The sequence below is a fragment of the Punica granatum genome, chromosome 3 (assembly GCF_007655135.1).
Source record: "Punica granatum isolate Tunisia-2019 chromosome 3, ASM765513v2, whole genome shotgun sequence".
NCBI lineage: Eukaryota > Viridiplantae > Streptophyta > Magnoliopsida > Myrtales > Lythraceae > Punica > Punica granatum.
Genome location: NC_045129.1, coordinates 14,043,884 through 14,060,605, shown reverse-complemented (window position 1 = coordinate 14,060,605; position 16,722 = coordinate 14,043,884). Strand labels below are relative to the sequence as shown.

General features: G+C 38.5%; 1 protein-coding gene across 1 annotated transcript; it reads right to left on the bottom strand.

Annotated features, from left to right (window-relative positions):
• Positions 1-3,477: 3,477 nt before the first annotated feature.
• On the bottom strand, positions 3,478-10,161 carry LOC116199385 (ATP-dependent RNA helicase DEAH11, chloroplastic-like). The gene is made up of 3 exons (XM_031529717.1): positions 9,176-10,161; positions 5,332-8,440; positions 3,478-5,143 (listed from the first exon to the last, which is right to left on the bottom strand). Exons 1-3 carry the CDS (start codon positions 10,061-10,063, stop codon positions 3,924-3,926), a joined length of 5,217 nt encoding a protein of 1,738 aa, XP_031385577.1. The 5' UTR covers positions 10,064-10,161; the 3' UTR covers positions 3,478-3,923.
• Positions 10,162-16,722: the final 6,561 nt, after the last annotated feature.

Here is a 16,722-nt window from a genome sequence, read left to right as displayed (position 1 = left end):
AATCTCCGGAAGCTTCCCACCACTACTCACAGTGGTACCATAACGGACAAAAAACCTTTCGGCGAGCGTGCCCGACATAAAGCAGCCTCCTGTCACTATTTGCGACAAAAAAGGTCACTGTAGCTACAGTATATTCCCACTGGAGTCAACAGTAACCCCGCATGTGAGTGCACAGTGTAAAGCTGCACAGCGACAAGGCATCCACCACTGCCTATAAGAGGCCTCTTCCTCCAGCATCGAGGGGGGACTCACATCCGCAACACATAATTCTCTCTTCTTCTCTTCTTTCTTCTGATATGTAATCATCCGGCTCCCATAACCCGGATCCTCCAACCCCCTTTCTGTGTGTAAGTTTCAGTGTAAGCATGGATTGAGTCCTTTCAGACTCATTCCTTCTTTTCTTTTTCTTTTCATGTTTTCTTTTGTTTTCTTAAACCGCATGTACTCCCTTCAGCCCATCATGGGCTAAGTGTTTGAATAAATCTTCCATGTTGATCTTATATTTATCTTGACAGTCTATGCATATCAGATCCTTGTTCTTCCTGTATTCCATGGTTATCCCCTACGTTGAGGTCTTGGGTGTAAATGGTATCAAAGCATATTCCAAGACTAGGACTCACCTATATATATATAGAAAAAAGAAAAAGAATTTTTTTAAAAAAAATTACACACTTACCTAATGGTACATCATTTGTCTTTAATGTAACATCAATTAGATCCCGAAAGATTTTATGGCTATCTAACGCCGTTTCCCCTACGAACTGGCTCAATGTATGGGGACCCAACTGATGTAATCGAGGACCTAACTGATGTACTAAAGGACCTAATTGGTATAAAGGCATAATCTCGAGGACTAAATTGACGTATTCGACCCAACTGAGGGATCTAATTGATGTGTCAAGGAGCAAATTGATGTAACTTCCTAAATTAAGGGACTAAAATGATGCAAAAAAAACAGTCAAGGATCCAATTGATGTAGCACTCCAATATTTTTTTTTTAAAAGTAAATATGATCTCATGTTATATATATATATATAGATAATAGATCTATGGAAATACAAATATGAATTATATTACTTCAAAAATAAATGAAATTAGAAATTCGTTTTCGTAAAAAAACTCAAAAAATCTAGAAAATTTTAACTGATCCCACAAATCTATAGTTGTTTTTTTAAAATTAAATTTTTAAAATTATTTTTAAACAAAACCTTAAAAGATTGAGAAAATAATGAACAGACACACAATTATATATCTATATATTTTTAAAAAAAATAAAAAATGAGAAAAATGAGAAAATTTCATTAAGCAGTAGAGTGTTTTGAGGTCATTTGGCCGAGCCTACCATGTTTGTGCTTTCATATATGTATATATGCAAGTTATGGAGCTCGTACGTTGCACATAATAGACCCACCAATATGAAAAGAAATTATTGTGAACAAAAATTTAAAAATTCCGAGAGTGGCAAGATGAAAGTGAAAAAGTAATATAAGACTAAGGAACTATTAATCAACGGTTAGAAAAATAATTTGGGCAAGCAAAAACAAGGATATGATAAAGACTAATAATTTCCACAAAAACTCACGAATCAATGCAGAAGAAATGGAAAAAAAAAATTGAGATTGGTAGGTCTTAGTTTTCATATTGAGATTGAGAATCAAAAGTAAATGAAAATAAATAAATATATATATAGATATATATGCAACTCACCTTCACGTCTAAATAGGACGTTTTTTGTGTACCGATAACAATAATAATAATAATTAAATAACTGATCTTACATTTAGTGGTATACGTACTTTTTAGAAAGCTCTCATCTAGTGGTAGGTGTAGATTATTTGAGAGCTGAATATGCCACTGAATTATATGGGTGTTGATTCCTATTTATAACGTATTATATAATATCTAGAAAAAAAATATAATCTGATTTGTTTTTAAAAATAAAATATGATTTATATGTATCTATAAGATATACGATGTAATCTATTTTTTTAAAAAAGCAAATATCGTTTACTATGTAGACCGGGGATATATATTTATATAAAATAAAAATAATAGGTGAACGGACACCATGCACATGTACACGTAGATGTGAATATAAAATATATTTAAGGATAAAAAAAAGTAAATGCATAATACATATATTATATGGACATAATACAACATATATCTAATAGGTAAATGGGCGCCATGTACATGTGCATGTACACGCAGAAATATTATATATAAAAGGAGTTATTACCCAATATATCATATGATTTCACTGAATTCTCAAATCTATATACTTTAAAAATTACTAAAAGTATCTCATGATTTACATTTGGTTCCAAATATATCCCGCCATTATATCTTCCGTCAACATTTAACGGTGCTGTTGACGTGGAACGTAAATGGGCTCATTCTTGCTACTGTGACCCTTTATCCGTGATAAACTTGAGAAAAAAATTAAAATTATTGGATAGATTTGAGAAAAAATTTAAACCACGAGTTATATTAGAGAAAAAAATTAAAATTGTGGGATAAGTTCAGAGCTTACTTATGTTTCATTAACGGATAAATTGATGGCGTGATAGATTTAGAACCCAATATAAACCATGAGATATTTTGGATAATTTGTAAAGCATATGATGTATTTGAGAATCCGATGAAACCATAAGATATACGGGGTAATAATCTCTATATAAAATAGGGTAAGTACACTCCACTTTTTTAAGGTTATGCCTAATGATACTCCAACCCAGTCTTGATCAAAATAGACATTCTACCCACACCATTGTCCATGTTGACCTAATTGAAGAAAAATTTTTGGTTCTTAATTTTTACCTTATTTTTCAATTTTGTCCCAATTCATATTATTTTTCAAAATTGTTTCAAGATGATACAGTTAGTTCAAATTCGGGTCATATTATTTAAATCATCAGTAAATCTATTGACATGCAATTTTTTTTTTTGTAGAAACAAAGAAGTATTTTGACTATTGAACTTGTAAGAAGAGAATGAAAGCTATCCGGTTTTTATCAATTTCAGCTTCTTTCATTTTCGATTGTTCGGTTTCTTAGCACATATTATATGCTCAACGAAAATATATTCCATCAACTCACCAAACTCTTATGTTGACATGAGAAGAGAACTTGCAGATTTCTATCATCCCTCGCGTGCTATACAAATTCCGGAGAAAACTTTTGTGTCAAATGCTAACACAGTATTCCCCGATAACCTCAAGAAACAAAGGGAAGTATTCCATGGAAGTCCCACATGTGCTGCATAAATTTTGAAAGTCACTCCACTGAAATCGTGGCACTCCATAGCTCCTTCGCTAAACGCCCTGGCATCTCTATAACCCTGAAAAAATAAAGGAAAGAGTAATTCGGCAGGTTATCTATTTGACGAGTCAGTATCGCGTTTAAATGTCCTTCCATACGTGAATATCAACTCGGAGTATAAATACATCCCCTCGACTCAACCATGAGACACATAACGTTAGATCTTAATCGATCCAACAGTTGATTTTTCCCGATACTCATTATATCAAAGCATTCCTCATCTTGTAAACACTGCACACTCATAAACAAAAGCAGATATACATATATATCTTGAGCCTCGATAAGCATCGACTATATACAACTGCAGACTTCTGTACATGGCCAATAAAAGATCCAGCACTATTCGTTAGAACAATTCCTACTTCGGTGGCTAGAAATCAGGGGAGCTGCTTGCTTCTCGAAATCAGTTGATGGCGGCATGGACAGATCTCAAGTGCTCATAGCGGCATACACATAAGTAGATATATATCTTGAGCCTCTATAAGCATTAACTATATACAACTGTGGTCTTCTGTACGTGGCCAACAAAAGATCCAGCACTATTCGTTAAAACAATTCCTACTTCGGTGGTTAGAAATGAGGGGAGCTGCTTGCTTCTCGAACTCAGTTGATAGCGGCATGAACAGATCTCAAGTGCTCATAGCAGAGATCGCTGGTCGAGAAGAACTTCAAGCACACCCAACAGATGTGCCTTCCGCACCGGCATTCCATGTGATTGCAACCATCGACCTTCTCGATCGTGTACCCACAGACAGGACAGACCTTCACGTATTCCTTCCCCTGGCACCAGTCCTTCAGTGAAAGGTCCGGGTCTTCCTTGAACTGCTTGTACCTCTCACACGGCACGGATGGGTGGTACTCCAAATGGCAGCTCGTGCACGTCTCTACAAAGCATGCTCCGCAGATGAAGGGCTCGCGCAAGGTCCCTACCCGATAGATTGAGGGGCAGTCGGGGGAAGGGCAGAACCGCAAGAGGCCCCCACTTGTCGCGACGAATTTCCCAAGAGAAGCGCGGAAGAGCTCCTCCAGTCTCTCCGTTGGGAGTAGAGTTTTCAAGTCTGTGATGAGAACGGGCGCATTGCAGCCCTCGTGAGCACAGCATATTGGGAGGATATCAAGGTCCTTGATAGCAGACTCGCACTGCTCCACCAGACACGATCTGCAGAATAGGTGAGAGCAGCCCTCAAGGCGGTGACCATCTTCCACCGTACAAAGGCAGATAGGGCAGTCAGTGCTGGTCATAGAAGCTTCATTGTCCCTTCCCTTGAGGTCATCCTGCCTCCGTGCAACTATTTCAGAGATAATCTCCTCCACCTTCTGCTTTGCATCCTTCTCGCCCTGAATGGAGATGATGTGACGCCGGGCATTGAGGGTAAATTCTGCACCAGGGACCATCTCTTTTAGTCCACGGAGATCCGGCCCATACAAAGTCACCAGCTCCTTCATCAGATCAGAGGGCAGGAACCTCCTTCGGAGATGGATCTCAAGTTGCTTGCACTCGTGGAGCTCTAGCAAAGATCGGACAAGTCTCTCCTCAGCTTCTGCCACCTTATTAGAGGGGCCAAACATCTTTATGGTCCTCCTATATCGATCAAACAGGATATATGTTCTAGTATCCCTCTGTACCGATTTCATAAGGGCGACGCCTTCACGTGAGAAGAGGATCTGCAGAATTGACGGGGTGACGTCTGCATGATCTATAATCTTGCCTTGCATTAGAGCTTCGATTGGTCTTCTCAGTTCCGCCACAGTTCTCGTGGCATTCGCAGAGATCTTTACACGGAAGCCACCGGTATGAGTTCTCTCGTAACTATACGATGCACCTGCAAGGTAAGTTAACAATTGATGCAACGTCAGCACATGAGCAACACCTTATTGGTTTGCATGAAACTACGGATGTATCAATTTAATGCACCACTCAATGAGGAAACAAAATTACATTTCTTGCACATATGTATACATAAAAAAAAAAAAGGAAAAAGAATATTGGAAAAGACAAGAAGAGGATTACCTTTCCTATTATTGAAACTATATAATATCAAATCGAGCTCCTCCTTGATGACATAATACACATACGCAGGACAGGACAAGGTGCTGTGGAATTGCTGCTGGATTTGAATCTTCTGCCAGGGAAGAAACCCAGGCAGCACCTTCCCCCTAAGACTCTCCAGTGCTGCCGCAGCCTCCAAATGCAGTCTCGCATCGAAAGTAATGAAAGCCTTCATGTAGGCATCTTTGTCCTCAGGATCAATCACCTCGACAGAATTCAACCTTGGCATCAAGGGAGAGATCTCCCGTAATAGAGCCTCCTCGCACGCAGTGCAAGATGGGTTTCCAACCGGTTGCCCACGACGGAGGAAGCAATCAAGAATTCTTATATTTGTGGCATTAGCCAGCACATCGAGGATCTCAGGCTCTGAGAGCTCTTTCGGAATTGCCTTTATCGCAATGTTGAAATCTCGAAAGTTAATTGCATCACAATAGACACGTTGGCCTCCCATGACCAGATCCGAGAAGTGGCACAATACTGTAACAACATCAATGGGTTTGACCGCAACAAAAGCGACCCCTTTGCTCGGTCTCCGTGGCCAACAAATTTTTACTTTGACACCATGAGATGGAGCCTTGGTATCGCTCCCAAAAGCTGACCGGGAAGGCAGAAGCTTCAACTCTGCACCACTCAGCTTCACGTTGCTCAGTTCAACAGCTTGTCTGGCAGCTTCAGGGGTTGTAAAAGTTAACCTGCCCCAGCACTCCTTCCCTTCTTCGTCCAACCTGCTGCCTGAGAATTTATGGATTGAACAGATACTGCCACCCACAGATTCCTCAAGAAACATTAGCAGCTCCTTATCTTCAATTGAATTTGCAGCAGGATGATACACATCAACGGATAGGAAGTTCTTTTCAAGCTCGATATGCTTGATAACCGCACCAGCTCCAAGCAGAGCCACAGGTACAGACCCAGGCCCATGGTACAAGGGGTTCTCAATACATTCATTCTGAAGCAATTTCCTCTCATACTCAAGGCAATCATTCACAAGGGTGCATACCCTCTCCAAATCCTTTGAGGATGCGAAGAGCAAGACCTCATTTTGGTCCACGTCCACCTCTATGCTAGCCCGGTCATCAGAACATTCTGCACGAATGCGGGACACAAGAGAGTGCAGATTGCTGTTGAACTTTCCACAGAACTTTCTCAGGAGACAGCCACCAAAACCAGTGATCGACCTCCGTTGCAGCCTCCGGCACTCCATTTCTACAGAGTCAAATAGGGGGGGAGGGCAGAGCGTCGACAGACATTCAAAATCAAAGGCAGTAACACAGACCAAAAATGTACTGGAAACTGATAGGATTTCGCTGAAGACAACCCACGATGGTTTCTCACCAAACACAAGCAGCGAACATGAAGGATGAAGCTGAATTTGCTGACCAGTTATGGCCACTTCATAACCTAGCCTTTCATGTCCAGAGTACATCGCAACATTCTCTGCGAGGCATGAGAGTATCACCTTTTTTAGGTCTTTATCTGTCTGATTAGGTCTGTGAGGGTCCCACCTCCACAAAGATGGGATGTCTATGCCAAGCTCTCTCCAGAGGCAGTCCTTGAGTTCCTTGACCGTCTCATGGCACCTTCTCATAGTTTTCGCATTGATGCTATTCTCCCAGCACCAACTGTTCCGTTCCTTTCGAGCTGCCTCCCAATTTTTGTAGACTGAGAGCAGGGTGAAGAGATCGCCACTCTGATGGCAAAATTGAACCTTGAGAGAATCTGCTTTAAGCCTTTCAACATCGGATCCAACTCGACAAAAGATGCTGCTAGAGTTCGCCATCACCGCAGCGAGGACTACTCCCTCTATCCCCAAATTGTGATCTAAGCAGCTATATATCAGCTTTCCAAGCCGAGGTTCAATGCCAAGCTTAAGCAAGCACCTTCCATGACTAGTCAAATCATAAGAGTCATTATTTATGATGACAGCGCCTAATTGAACAAGATTCCGAATTGCCATATCAATGGCTCTGTCACTGGGAGCATCGATGAATTCAAACTCCTGCAATTTCTTAGTTCCAAAGGCGAGGATCCTCAGAACTGCAATACCAAGGTGCACTCTACGAATTTCGGGTTCTTGTGTGTTGTCCATAGACTCGAAGTCATGAGAAGAGTACAGCCTATAGCAGACCCCCGGTTCAGTTCTCCCAGCACGACCAGCTCTCTGATTGGCTGAGCTTTTGCTGATAGTGCAAACCCTGAGGATGTTCATTCCAGTCGTAGCTTCGAACTTGCTCTCCTTCACCATACCGGAGTCAATCGCGTACTTGACTCCTGGAATGGTCAGAGACGTCTCAGCAAGATTTGTGGCAAATATAACTTTCCTTATCCCAGAGAAGCTCTGGAACACTTTCTGCTGCTCTTCATGGGTGAGCTTTCCATGTAAGGGTAAAGCGACTGCAGAGGGAGCGAGGAAGTTCTTACAAGCCCATTCTACTTCAGCTTGGGAGGTCAAGAAGGCCAGAATAGTCCCCTCTCTATGCATCCTGTGGACCTCCTTTGCCATCCTTACTGCCTCTGAAACATACAAAGGCACAGTACTGGAAGGAGAACTTCCCTCTTGCAAGATCGGGGCATATCTAATCTCGACAGGGTAGTTTCTTCCCACCACATGCATAATTTTACACTCGTAGAAGTAGTCTGAGAGCTGTTTTGCATCAGCTGTAGCAGACATTATAATGAGCCTTAGGCAATCCCTCTCGGCAAGCAAAAACTTGAGCCGAGCCAAAAGCAGATCAGTGTTCAAGCTCCTCTCGTGGGCCTCATCAATGATAATACAAGAGATCCCTGACAACTTGTTGTCCGACATGTAGTGCTGCAACAGACAATGGTCGGTCATGTAGACAACGTTGGAGCAGAATGATTGGGAAGATGAGAATGTCGGATAACAGATGACAGAGTTGTCCTCGTAACAGCTACTGCTTTCCTCTCTGACACGTTGAGTCAGGGAGATTGCTGCAATCTTCCGAGGCTGAGTACACACTATGGATTTTTTTGCCATACCAGCATCAGCAATGAACTGCGCCAACTGTGTACTCTTGCCAGAACCGGTCTCTCCAATCAGAACCATTATCTGCACAGGCAATTTTCAGATCAATAAACTAGAGGCACTAAAAGAGCTATGAGTGACTTCATGTCAAAACAGCAGATGCTTTTACCGAATATGCTTGGAACAAAAGAAGTGAATGAAAAAGATCCAGATTTGATTAACCTCGATTACATTATAATTTTACTGTCCAATCCTTGAGCTCTCCAGTTTTCATCTCATCTAGGAATCAACATGTCACATTTCTCGATGTTTTTATACGACATTTATTCATTATATGAACTTTGATAGACCCAAGAATGTGAAGTGATAGCAGACACATAGGTACTTGAACGTGACATTACCTACTATAAAAATATCGACTGATCATTAAATGAGAATCGCTAACACAAGCAACTTAACCTAGAAACTTCCATTGACCATACAGGAGAACTTTTCGTTGAATGAATAATTACAAACAGAACATAGTAAAAACGACAATGACCATCAAGGAGAACAGGTAAAACAAAGAACCAGCAGCCTAACTCGATTTTACCCTCAACCGGAAAATGAAAAAGGAAAAACAAGAAAGAAAGAAAGCTTTCCCGATCAATAACGACAATCAACACCACGATAATGACGAATTCTTGGCTATCAAGAAAGCTAAATCTAGAGCACAAAACACAAAGGCTTCTTTGGCTAAGGAAATTAAAGAACCTTCTGATACTTCATCATCAAGACAAGAACTTGACACTGATCAAAGCAGAAGAGGAGACACCAAACCTGTTCAAGATATATGCTTTTAAGGATCTCCTGCCTGTGGGCATAAATCGGAAGCCCGTCATCCAGCCGCTTGCACTCCCTCAAGATCAAATGATGAATTCTGTTCCAAATGAAGTCCCCCGTCGCAAACTTAAACGTCGGAACGAAGGCCTCTGTAAGCTCCTCGGGTTTCCCCTCTAAGTGTGCCCTGATACAGTTCATAGCGGCCTTAAATTCCCGTATTCGCTTCGTGATCAGTTCACGCTCTGCCACCAGGCCCCTCTCCCTCTCGGAGAGCTCTGCCTGGGCCCCAAGACGATTGGGCCTTTTCAGCAACTTCCTCACTTTGGCGAGATCGTCCAGGACGCTGTCCAATTTCTTCTGCCAACCCCTCAGCTGCTCGCCCGCAAGCAAACCGTTGATTTTCTCGAGGAATAGGGCTTTCAAGGACTCATTTAGCTCCTGTTTGTCGGAGGGCAACAGCAGGGGAGAAACTAGCTCGAGCGACAGGGCGTGCTCACCGTTGAGGCGAGTGGACCAGAAGAGCAGCAGGGCGTCGCGCGCGTGGGTCCACTGCCTGTAGACCAGGGTGGCGATCGCCCTTCCCGGGCGGTACGGCAGGAATTCGACCGGCGGAGGGTCGCATTTATCAACAAGGGCCTGGATTTCGGAGCGGGGGTCGCGGTGGTCCCGGAGATGCGGCCACTGGCTGCTGGGACGGAGAAAGATGGAGAAGCTCGGCGGCGGGGGGCCGGAATTGGTGCCGGGTTGGAGGAATTGGTTGTGGGGGAAGGGGGAAGGGCCGTGGTAAGAGCGGGAGGTGCCCGAGGGGGGCATCGCGCGGCCGGGAGCCGGAGTGGTGCGGCGGCGGAAGCCGGGGCCGGGGAAAGGCGGGTGGAGGCCCGTCATGGCATCGGAAGTGGCGGAGAGAGCAGAGGTAGCGGTGGCAGAGTGAAAGCGTAGAGTGGGAGAGAGGGAAGGCTTTTGTGAGAAGAAACAAAAAGTTTCTGCCACCTCTTTATTCCTTTCTTTGATATAAAAAATAACATTTTTTTTTGTTGTCTTTGTTTTTTTTTCCAAATTCATTTATTTGTTTATATAATTCTTCGCTTTGTTTGTTACTGCTGTGTGGAAAATGTGTGACGACTGACGTGGATCCAGAATTAGGTTGCCCCTGAGAATTTACTTTGCCATCGATTCGATATTTATGTAAGATTATTTGATATTCTTTATTAAATATTTAAAATTTATATTTTTTTAACAGGAAACTGATTAGAAAAAACTTTGCAATTTCTTTAATTTGATAATTTGAAATAATACTTTTGTTTGGTTTTGAATTAAAATTTTGATTTACCCTTAACACTATTCTTTTCAAAATTCAACACTGTAATCATTATTATTTTACTTTTTTTTCATATAATAAGGATTTCTCACTTATATTTTTTTATAATTATTTTTATACTTAAATTTTTAATAATAAATTCATAATCTACTTTCTCATATATATATATATATATACAAATATATATATTCTCACATATTCATATATTCGTCAACATTTACCATAACTATTTTTTCGTCTTTTCTTATTTCCTAAAATAAAATTGAGTTGAATTGAATCATGATTCAAAAACCAATCCAAGCTTACAGATCATTAAAATAGATAGCACGTTCTTTAGTCGATTGGATTTTGAAAGGCATGATTGATCACATACTCGATGTAAAGCCCTTCTCTGAGTTTCAGTAACTTTTGCTCGGGCTCGACATCATGTAGTTTGAGATGTTAGGAGTTGGAAGGATAATTTGAATTTTTTTTTTTGTGGATAGGTAGGTTAAATGGACAGGTTTCCTTTCAAGGGCAAAGTCACTTAAAGCAGGTTTCACCTGAAGAAGGTTTGATCAATGTTCATTAGCATCTCGACTGGTTTTCACTATTTGTTTCAAGTGCATGGTGTGATGGGAATAAGCGACGCTATAGATTACACCAGCAATGATGGCATACATTTCGCTCGATATAAGTTATTGCATACATATATTTTTAAGTTTATATGAGAGTGAAACAAGAAATATAGAAGATCATAAAAGATGTATTTAATACTTTAATTAAACTAGATGAATACTTGCAAGTTGCACGAGAATTATTTAAATTTTTTAATAGTAAATAATATAAAATAATATATTTTATATAGAAACTGTTCACCAAAAAATGAAAAAGATTATGCTATATGATTATATTGATAGTAATCATATTGCATTGACATAATTTAGATTATGTTATTGTTATGGCGGTTTAGTGATTTCATTTAGCTAACGTAATAATAAATAAGTTAAATAGAGGTTGGTTGCCCTTCTAGAATCTCGTAATGAATTTAGAAAAGTAAGCAAGTGCAAAGTATATATATTTGAATTGAAAAAAATAATTTCGTAAAGGAAACACACAATCTAATATTAATTATCTTAAAAAATATAAAGCAACTGAAATATAGTTACTCAAGATAATTATCTTGGAAAAATTAGTTAATTTTTTAAAAAATAATATCATTAATAATTTATGATTAATATATATAGATACGGTTATAGATTATAAAAAAAAAAGAAATAGTATTTATATGTATTCATATATTTACTGAATAGTGCGGGTTAAGGCTTTATATATCATTAACTCCATTAGGTGGCGTTTGATGAATTAAGTGCTTAAAAATTAAATACTTAATTAGTTATGAAAAGAAATGTATAAGAAGTGGGGAATAATGATAATGATGAGAAGATATTTTGTTAGGGATTATGAATACCAATCAGTAGAAAATTGCCTATTTCATTAAATTAAATATTTTTCACTTACTCATTAAGTGATTTTTGGCTTAATGATTAAGTTAGCTTATACCATCAACTCTCATCTTTTTATTTTTCTCCTATTCATTTTTCCTTATAACTAACTTGTAACTAATTTTAACTACTTATTTGATTAAATTGAAACAAACACAAGTTATGTCTAGTGTAAAATAAAGTTCCAAAAGCCTAGACAATACAATACCTAGAATAGTTAATACCCTAAGTGATATCAACCTTTAAAATGAATATTATTTTAAACAAAATAAAAATTAAAATAAAATATTCAGACTCTCAATATCAAAGTAAATAATAATGCGACAATTCATCATAAAAGTAATTATTTTGGGTAAAATATAAAAGAATAATTAATACCCTAACAAACTCCAAACGAAAATTTAAACTAGCGACTCAAAACCCCTGATAAGTATATGATAGAAAAATTGAATCCTCTTTTATATAAGTTGTTCTTATGTAAAAAAAAACCATCTCATTATGAGGTAGCATCTATGGGTTGGCTCTTCTATCACTTAAATCTCAAGCAGGCGTTAGAGACCTTCGAATATAGTGGAGAGGATCCAATTGTGACATTCATCTAAAAAAGAATAAAAAAGGAGAATGGCTTTTATTTGAGAATTTATGGATCGTTGCTTATCATAGAATTCGAGCAACATTACACATATAGTCAACCAAAATGAGAGAATTCAAATTTAATAAGGGAAACATAATATTTAAAATTATATAGTAATATATACATAATAATGTAATAAAAATCCATCCATATACTATTATATATTTTGTTGTGATTTATTGCCTTTTATAAATGGACGACTTAAAGTATAAGATATATATACATATTTATATTATAGATATGTTAAACGACATATATATATATATATATTGATGAAAAAATAAAATTTCCTTAATAATTTTTTAAAATCAATGATTTTAAAATAATCATAAAATATATCAAATGTAAAAATTTACTATAATTAAGTCATATTGAAATAATATACATAATTTTGCTAGGCTATATATACATATAATTTATATATTCTACTACACGATTAAATAAGAAACTATTATGAATATATTCATTACAATTGCGACAATCTTTCTAAGTATATTTTGTTAATAAATATATAAAAATTTCCTCAATATAAATGACTGTGGCAATGAAAGAGAGCTCTGTTTATGTTTTGCAATATGTGGCGACATGAGAGTTCAATTTGGGCTATTCCTTTGTATAGAATCTATACATTGGGTCATGTACATATAGTCTATAGATTTTACAGCATATTCTTGCCCTGTGTATAATATATATATTCCATTGGGTTATATATTGATATAATCTATATATTCTACTATATATAAAATTAAATAAGAAAATATTATGAGTATATTCAATTAGGACAATCTATGTAAGAATATTTTCTTAAAAAAGAATATAAAAATTTCCTTATATTTTAGTGATGATGTGACAACGCGAAAAAAAACTCAATTTTATATTTTTAAGCACATGACGAGTGAGAATTCAACTCGGGACTTTGTTGTAAGAGAAAACTATCATTTGGGACCTTAATGTCTAACTCGGCCATCAACTGCATCCTTTAAGTTTCGAAGCCATCAATATCATCCTTAGAGATTGAATTTCCCCATCAATCTAGTCTCTCGTCTAAAAGGCTTAACAGCGTCCAAAAAAGGGTGTTAAATTTAAAAAAAAAAGAAAGGTGAACAAAAATATAACTAAAAAATTTGCTTTCTAGGTAATGGGGAGATGATGAGCTTAGTGGTGAGGGATTCAAGCCAGCCACCTCTCCCTCCAAGGCAAGGTCTAATGGAGGGTCTCGGTGCTTCATGTCTGGTCACAGGTAGGGTCCCAATCGATGGGCTTATGCTTCAAGGGTATGGTTCGGAATGGGATAGGGTGGTCATTGATGGCGGAGAGCTAGCGGGGTCAAGACGGTCAGGTAGTGGTCTACATCTATGTCGTGCCGATGATGGTGCTAAGATCTGAGGCGGCTGCCCCGTTGTCGTCATGATCGTCCATCTTCTCGGCCTGTTGTCGATCAAAACCTTGCAGAGGATCAGAGCTAGGGTTGAATAAAAGGGAGCTCTTCAACACTGTTAGAGATGCTTGAGCCCAAAAATTTACAAATTCGTTTCTTCTTTGGCCTCCGAGAAAATGAGCTAACAAAAATCGAAATACAAAGAAGAGAGAGAGAGGGGGGAGAGAAAGGAAAAGATATAACTTCAGATGAGGGAAGAGAAAGGCTGCTGCATACACACATATTGATGTTGGGGTTGGGGCTTGGTATATTTTGGATATGGGGGAAACAACGAGAGGGGAAAGGAAAGGGGAGGCAAGGGTTCGTAGGACTGTGACGGAGGGAGGTGGCCCGCTGGGACCCGCCACCACCACCGCTGTCGAACCCATCTGTAACTTCGTTCTCCTGTTACCAAGATACTTTGTTATTATTTTAGTTTTTTTAATTTAATTAAACATCATTTTTTGGACGTTGTTAAGTCTTTTTAAACGGTGGTTAGATGGAAGGAGTAGATTGATGGGAAAATTCAGTTTTTGAGGACGAAATTGATGGCTCTAAAACTTCAAGGATGAAGTTGATGGCTGGGTCAAACATTGGGGACCGAAATGATAGTTTACTCTTGTTATAATATAAATGTAGATGATTTAGATGTAAGAAAACTTGGGTCACATTACGCAAGGGCTAAAAGTGGTCGGATAAATGATATGATTGTTGATGAATGTTAAAATTGAAAATGTCGATTTTGGTCATCATTCATTAGCCTTTTTTTTTTTGTCATTTTCGTCCTAAATTTTAAATTAGGGTAAATTACACCATACATCATGATTTTTGAAATAATTTCACAACAGATCATATTTTTAAAAATTTTCACGACACATCATGAAATTTTTTAAATTTTTCACTGCACATCATATTGTTACTTTCCCGTCCAAAATTAGATTAAATGATAATGTTACGACATTTTCAGGGATCCCGCCACTGGGATTCCCCAAATTGGGGGGTCAAGGGTGCCCTCGCCGGCCGTTGACCCCTCAGTCGAGTTCGCCAACTTGATTTGAGCCGGCCGACGACCTCAATTAGGGGGTCGATTGCTGGCGGGGGTACCCCTGACCCCCACTCAATTTGGGAGATCCCGTTGTTGGGATCCCCAAAATTAGAGGGGTCGGGGGTGCCCTTGACGGCCGTCGACCCCTTAATCGAGATTGTTAGCTTGGTCTGAGCCGGCCGACGACCCCCATTGTGGGATCGACTGTCGGCGGGGGTGTTAGGTGGTTGGCGAGGTCCTCCAACCTCCCATCCTGATCAGCTCCTTCCTTTCCTTTTTTTTTTTAAAAAAATATTTTTCATTTTCCGTTTAAATCCCTCACATTTTCTTTTGTGCAAAATTGTCTCCAAAAATGTCATAATGTTACAATTCAATCCAATTTTGGACGGAAACGATATGACATGCGGTGAAAATTTTAAAAATTTTCATGATGTGTCGTGAAATTTTTTTAAAATATGATGTATAGTAAAATTATTTTAAAAATCATGATGTATGGTGTAATTTACTCTTTAAATTATATCTCGTCCTCGATCTCCTCCCGCAGTATCGAGTCTAGTCCTTCCATTAGTTTATCATAAAATCCGTTTATGTTTTTTGTTCGGTTTTAAATAAAAAATATTTTCAAAAACTAAAAATAGATAAATTTTAAAAAATGGAAACATAGTGCTATCGCCAGGGGTGCCCGCGATAAAATATGTGCAGGTAATCACATAGCCCCCCATGCCGGGGGGGCCTGCTCCTCCACCTGCAATCAACCCCACAGCGCCTGCCTGTCGGGGTCGCCTACGTCTGCCTTTCAGATGGCCTCATTCCCATCCAACCGTTTGTGCCCTTCCAATGAATCCTCCATTGTGCCCTTTCCCTTGCTGTTGCTGCTCCTAAATGATTTGTGCCTAAATGATTTTTGTTGTGTGCATACAGTCTTTATGTAATTTGTCCCCGCTTTTGATAATTTCTGTCCCATTATGTTTGTGCTATCTCCTTTGTGTTGTTGTTGTTGTTTTTTTTTTTTTGTGTCATTGTGCAATTATTCTTTCTTTAATGTGCTCTTTCCTCGAAATGGATTAATTGGAAAGTTTATGCCTTTTGGATCAAACGCACAATGCTCCACTTATGTAGTTCAAACGAATCATTTACTGATTCCTCCTATAATTTACATTTCTCACCAATTATCGTTTAGTTTGCTGAAGATTGGCGTCTGATTGTTCTTACTACATTGGTATCGAACTTAGCTTATTTTCATTTCACCTTTGCGCAAATTACTAGCTTATATAATACATTGAGAATCACAGACACCTGACTTTCAGAAACTTAATGTAAATGATATCTTTTAAATCTTATATTATATTGAAAGGAATCCTCGAACCTATTTTTGGCTTATATTTTATGAAGTAAATAGAGTTTATTCATGAAAAATATCATGATGATCCTTGTAAGTGTACGGGATTTTCCATTTTATTCATTTATATAATATTTTAAGCTACTCAAATCATTTTTTGCATCGAGATTTCTTGAAATCAGTACGAACCACAATCCTAGCACGTGCAACACACGTGTTGTTCCACTAGTAAATATAATAAGTTAAGATCAAAAGGGGTAGTCCATACACTCAATTCACGAGTGTTAATACACTTTGTTTAGTCAAG

Coding starts and splice junctions, on each gene's coding strand:
- LOC116199385 (XM_031529717.1), bottom strand. CDS start 10,063: ATGACGGGCCTCCACCCGCCTTTCCCCGGCCCCGGCTTCCGCCGCCGC. Junction 8,441..9,175: donor AAAGCATATATCTTGAACAG/GTTTGGTGTCTC, acceptor TTGCCTGTGCAG/ATAATGGTTCTGATTGGAGA. Junction 5,144..5,331: donor TAGTTTCAATAATAGGAAAG/GTAATCCTCTTC, acceptor CTTACCTTGCAG/GTGCATCGTATAGTTACGAG.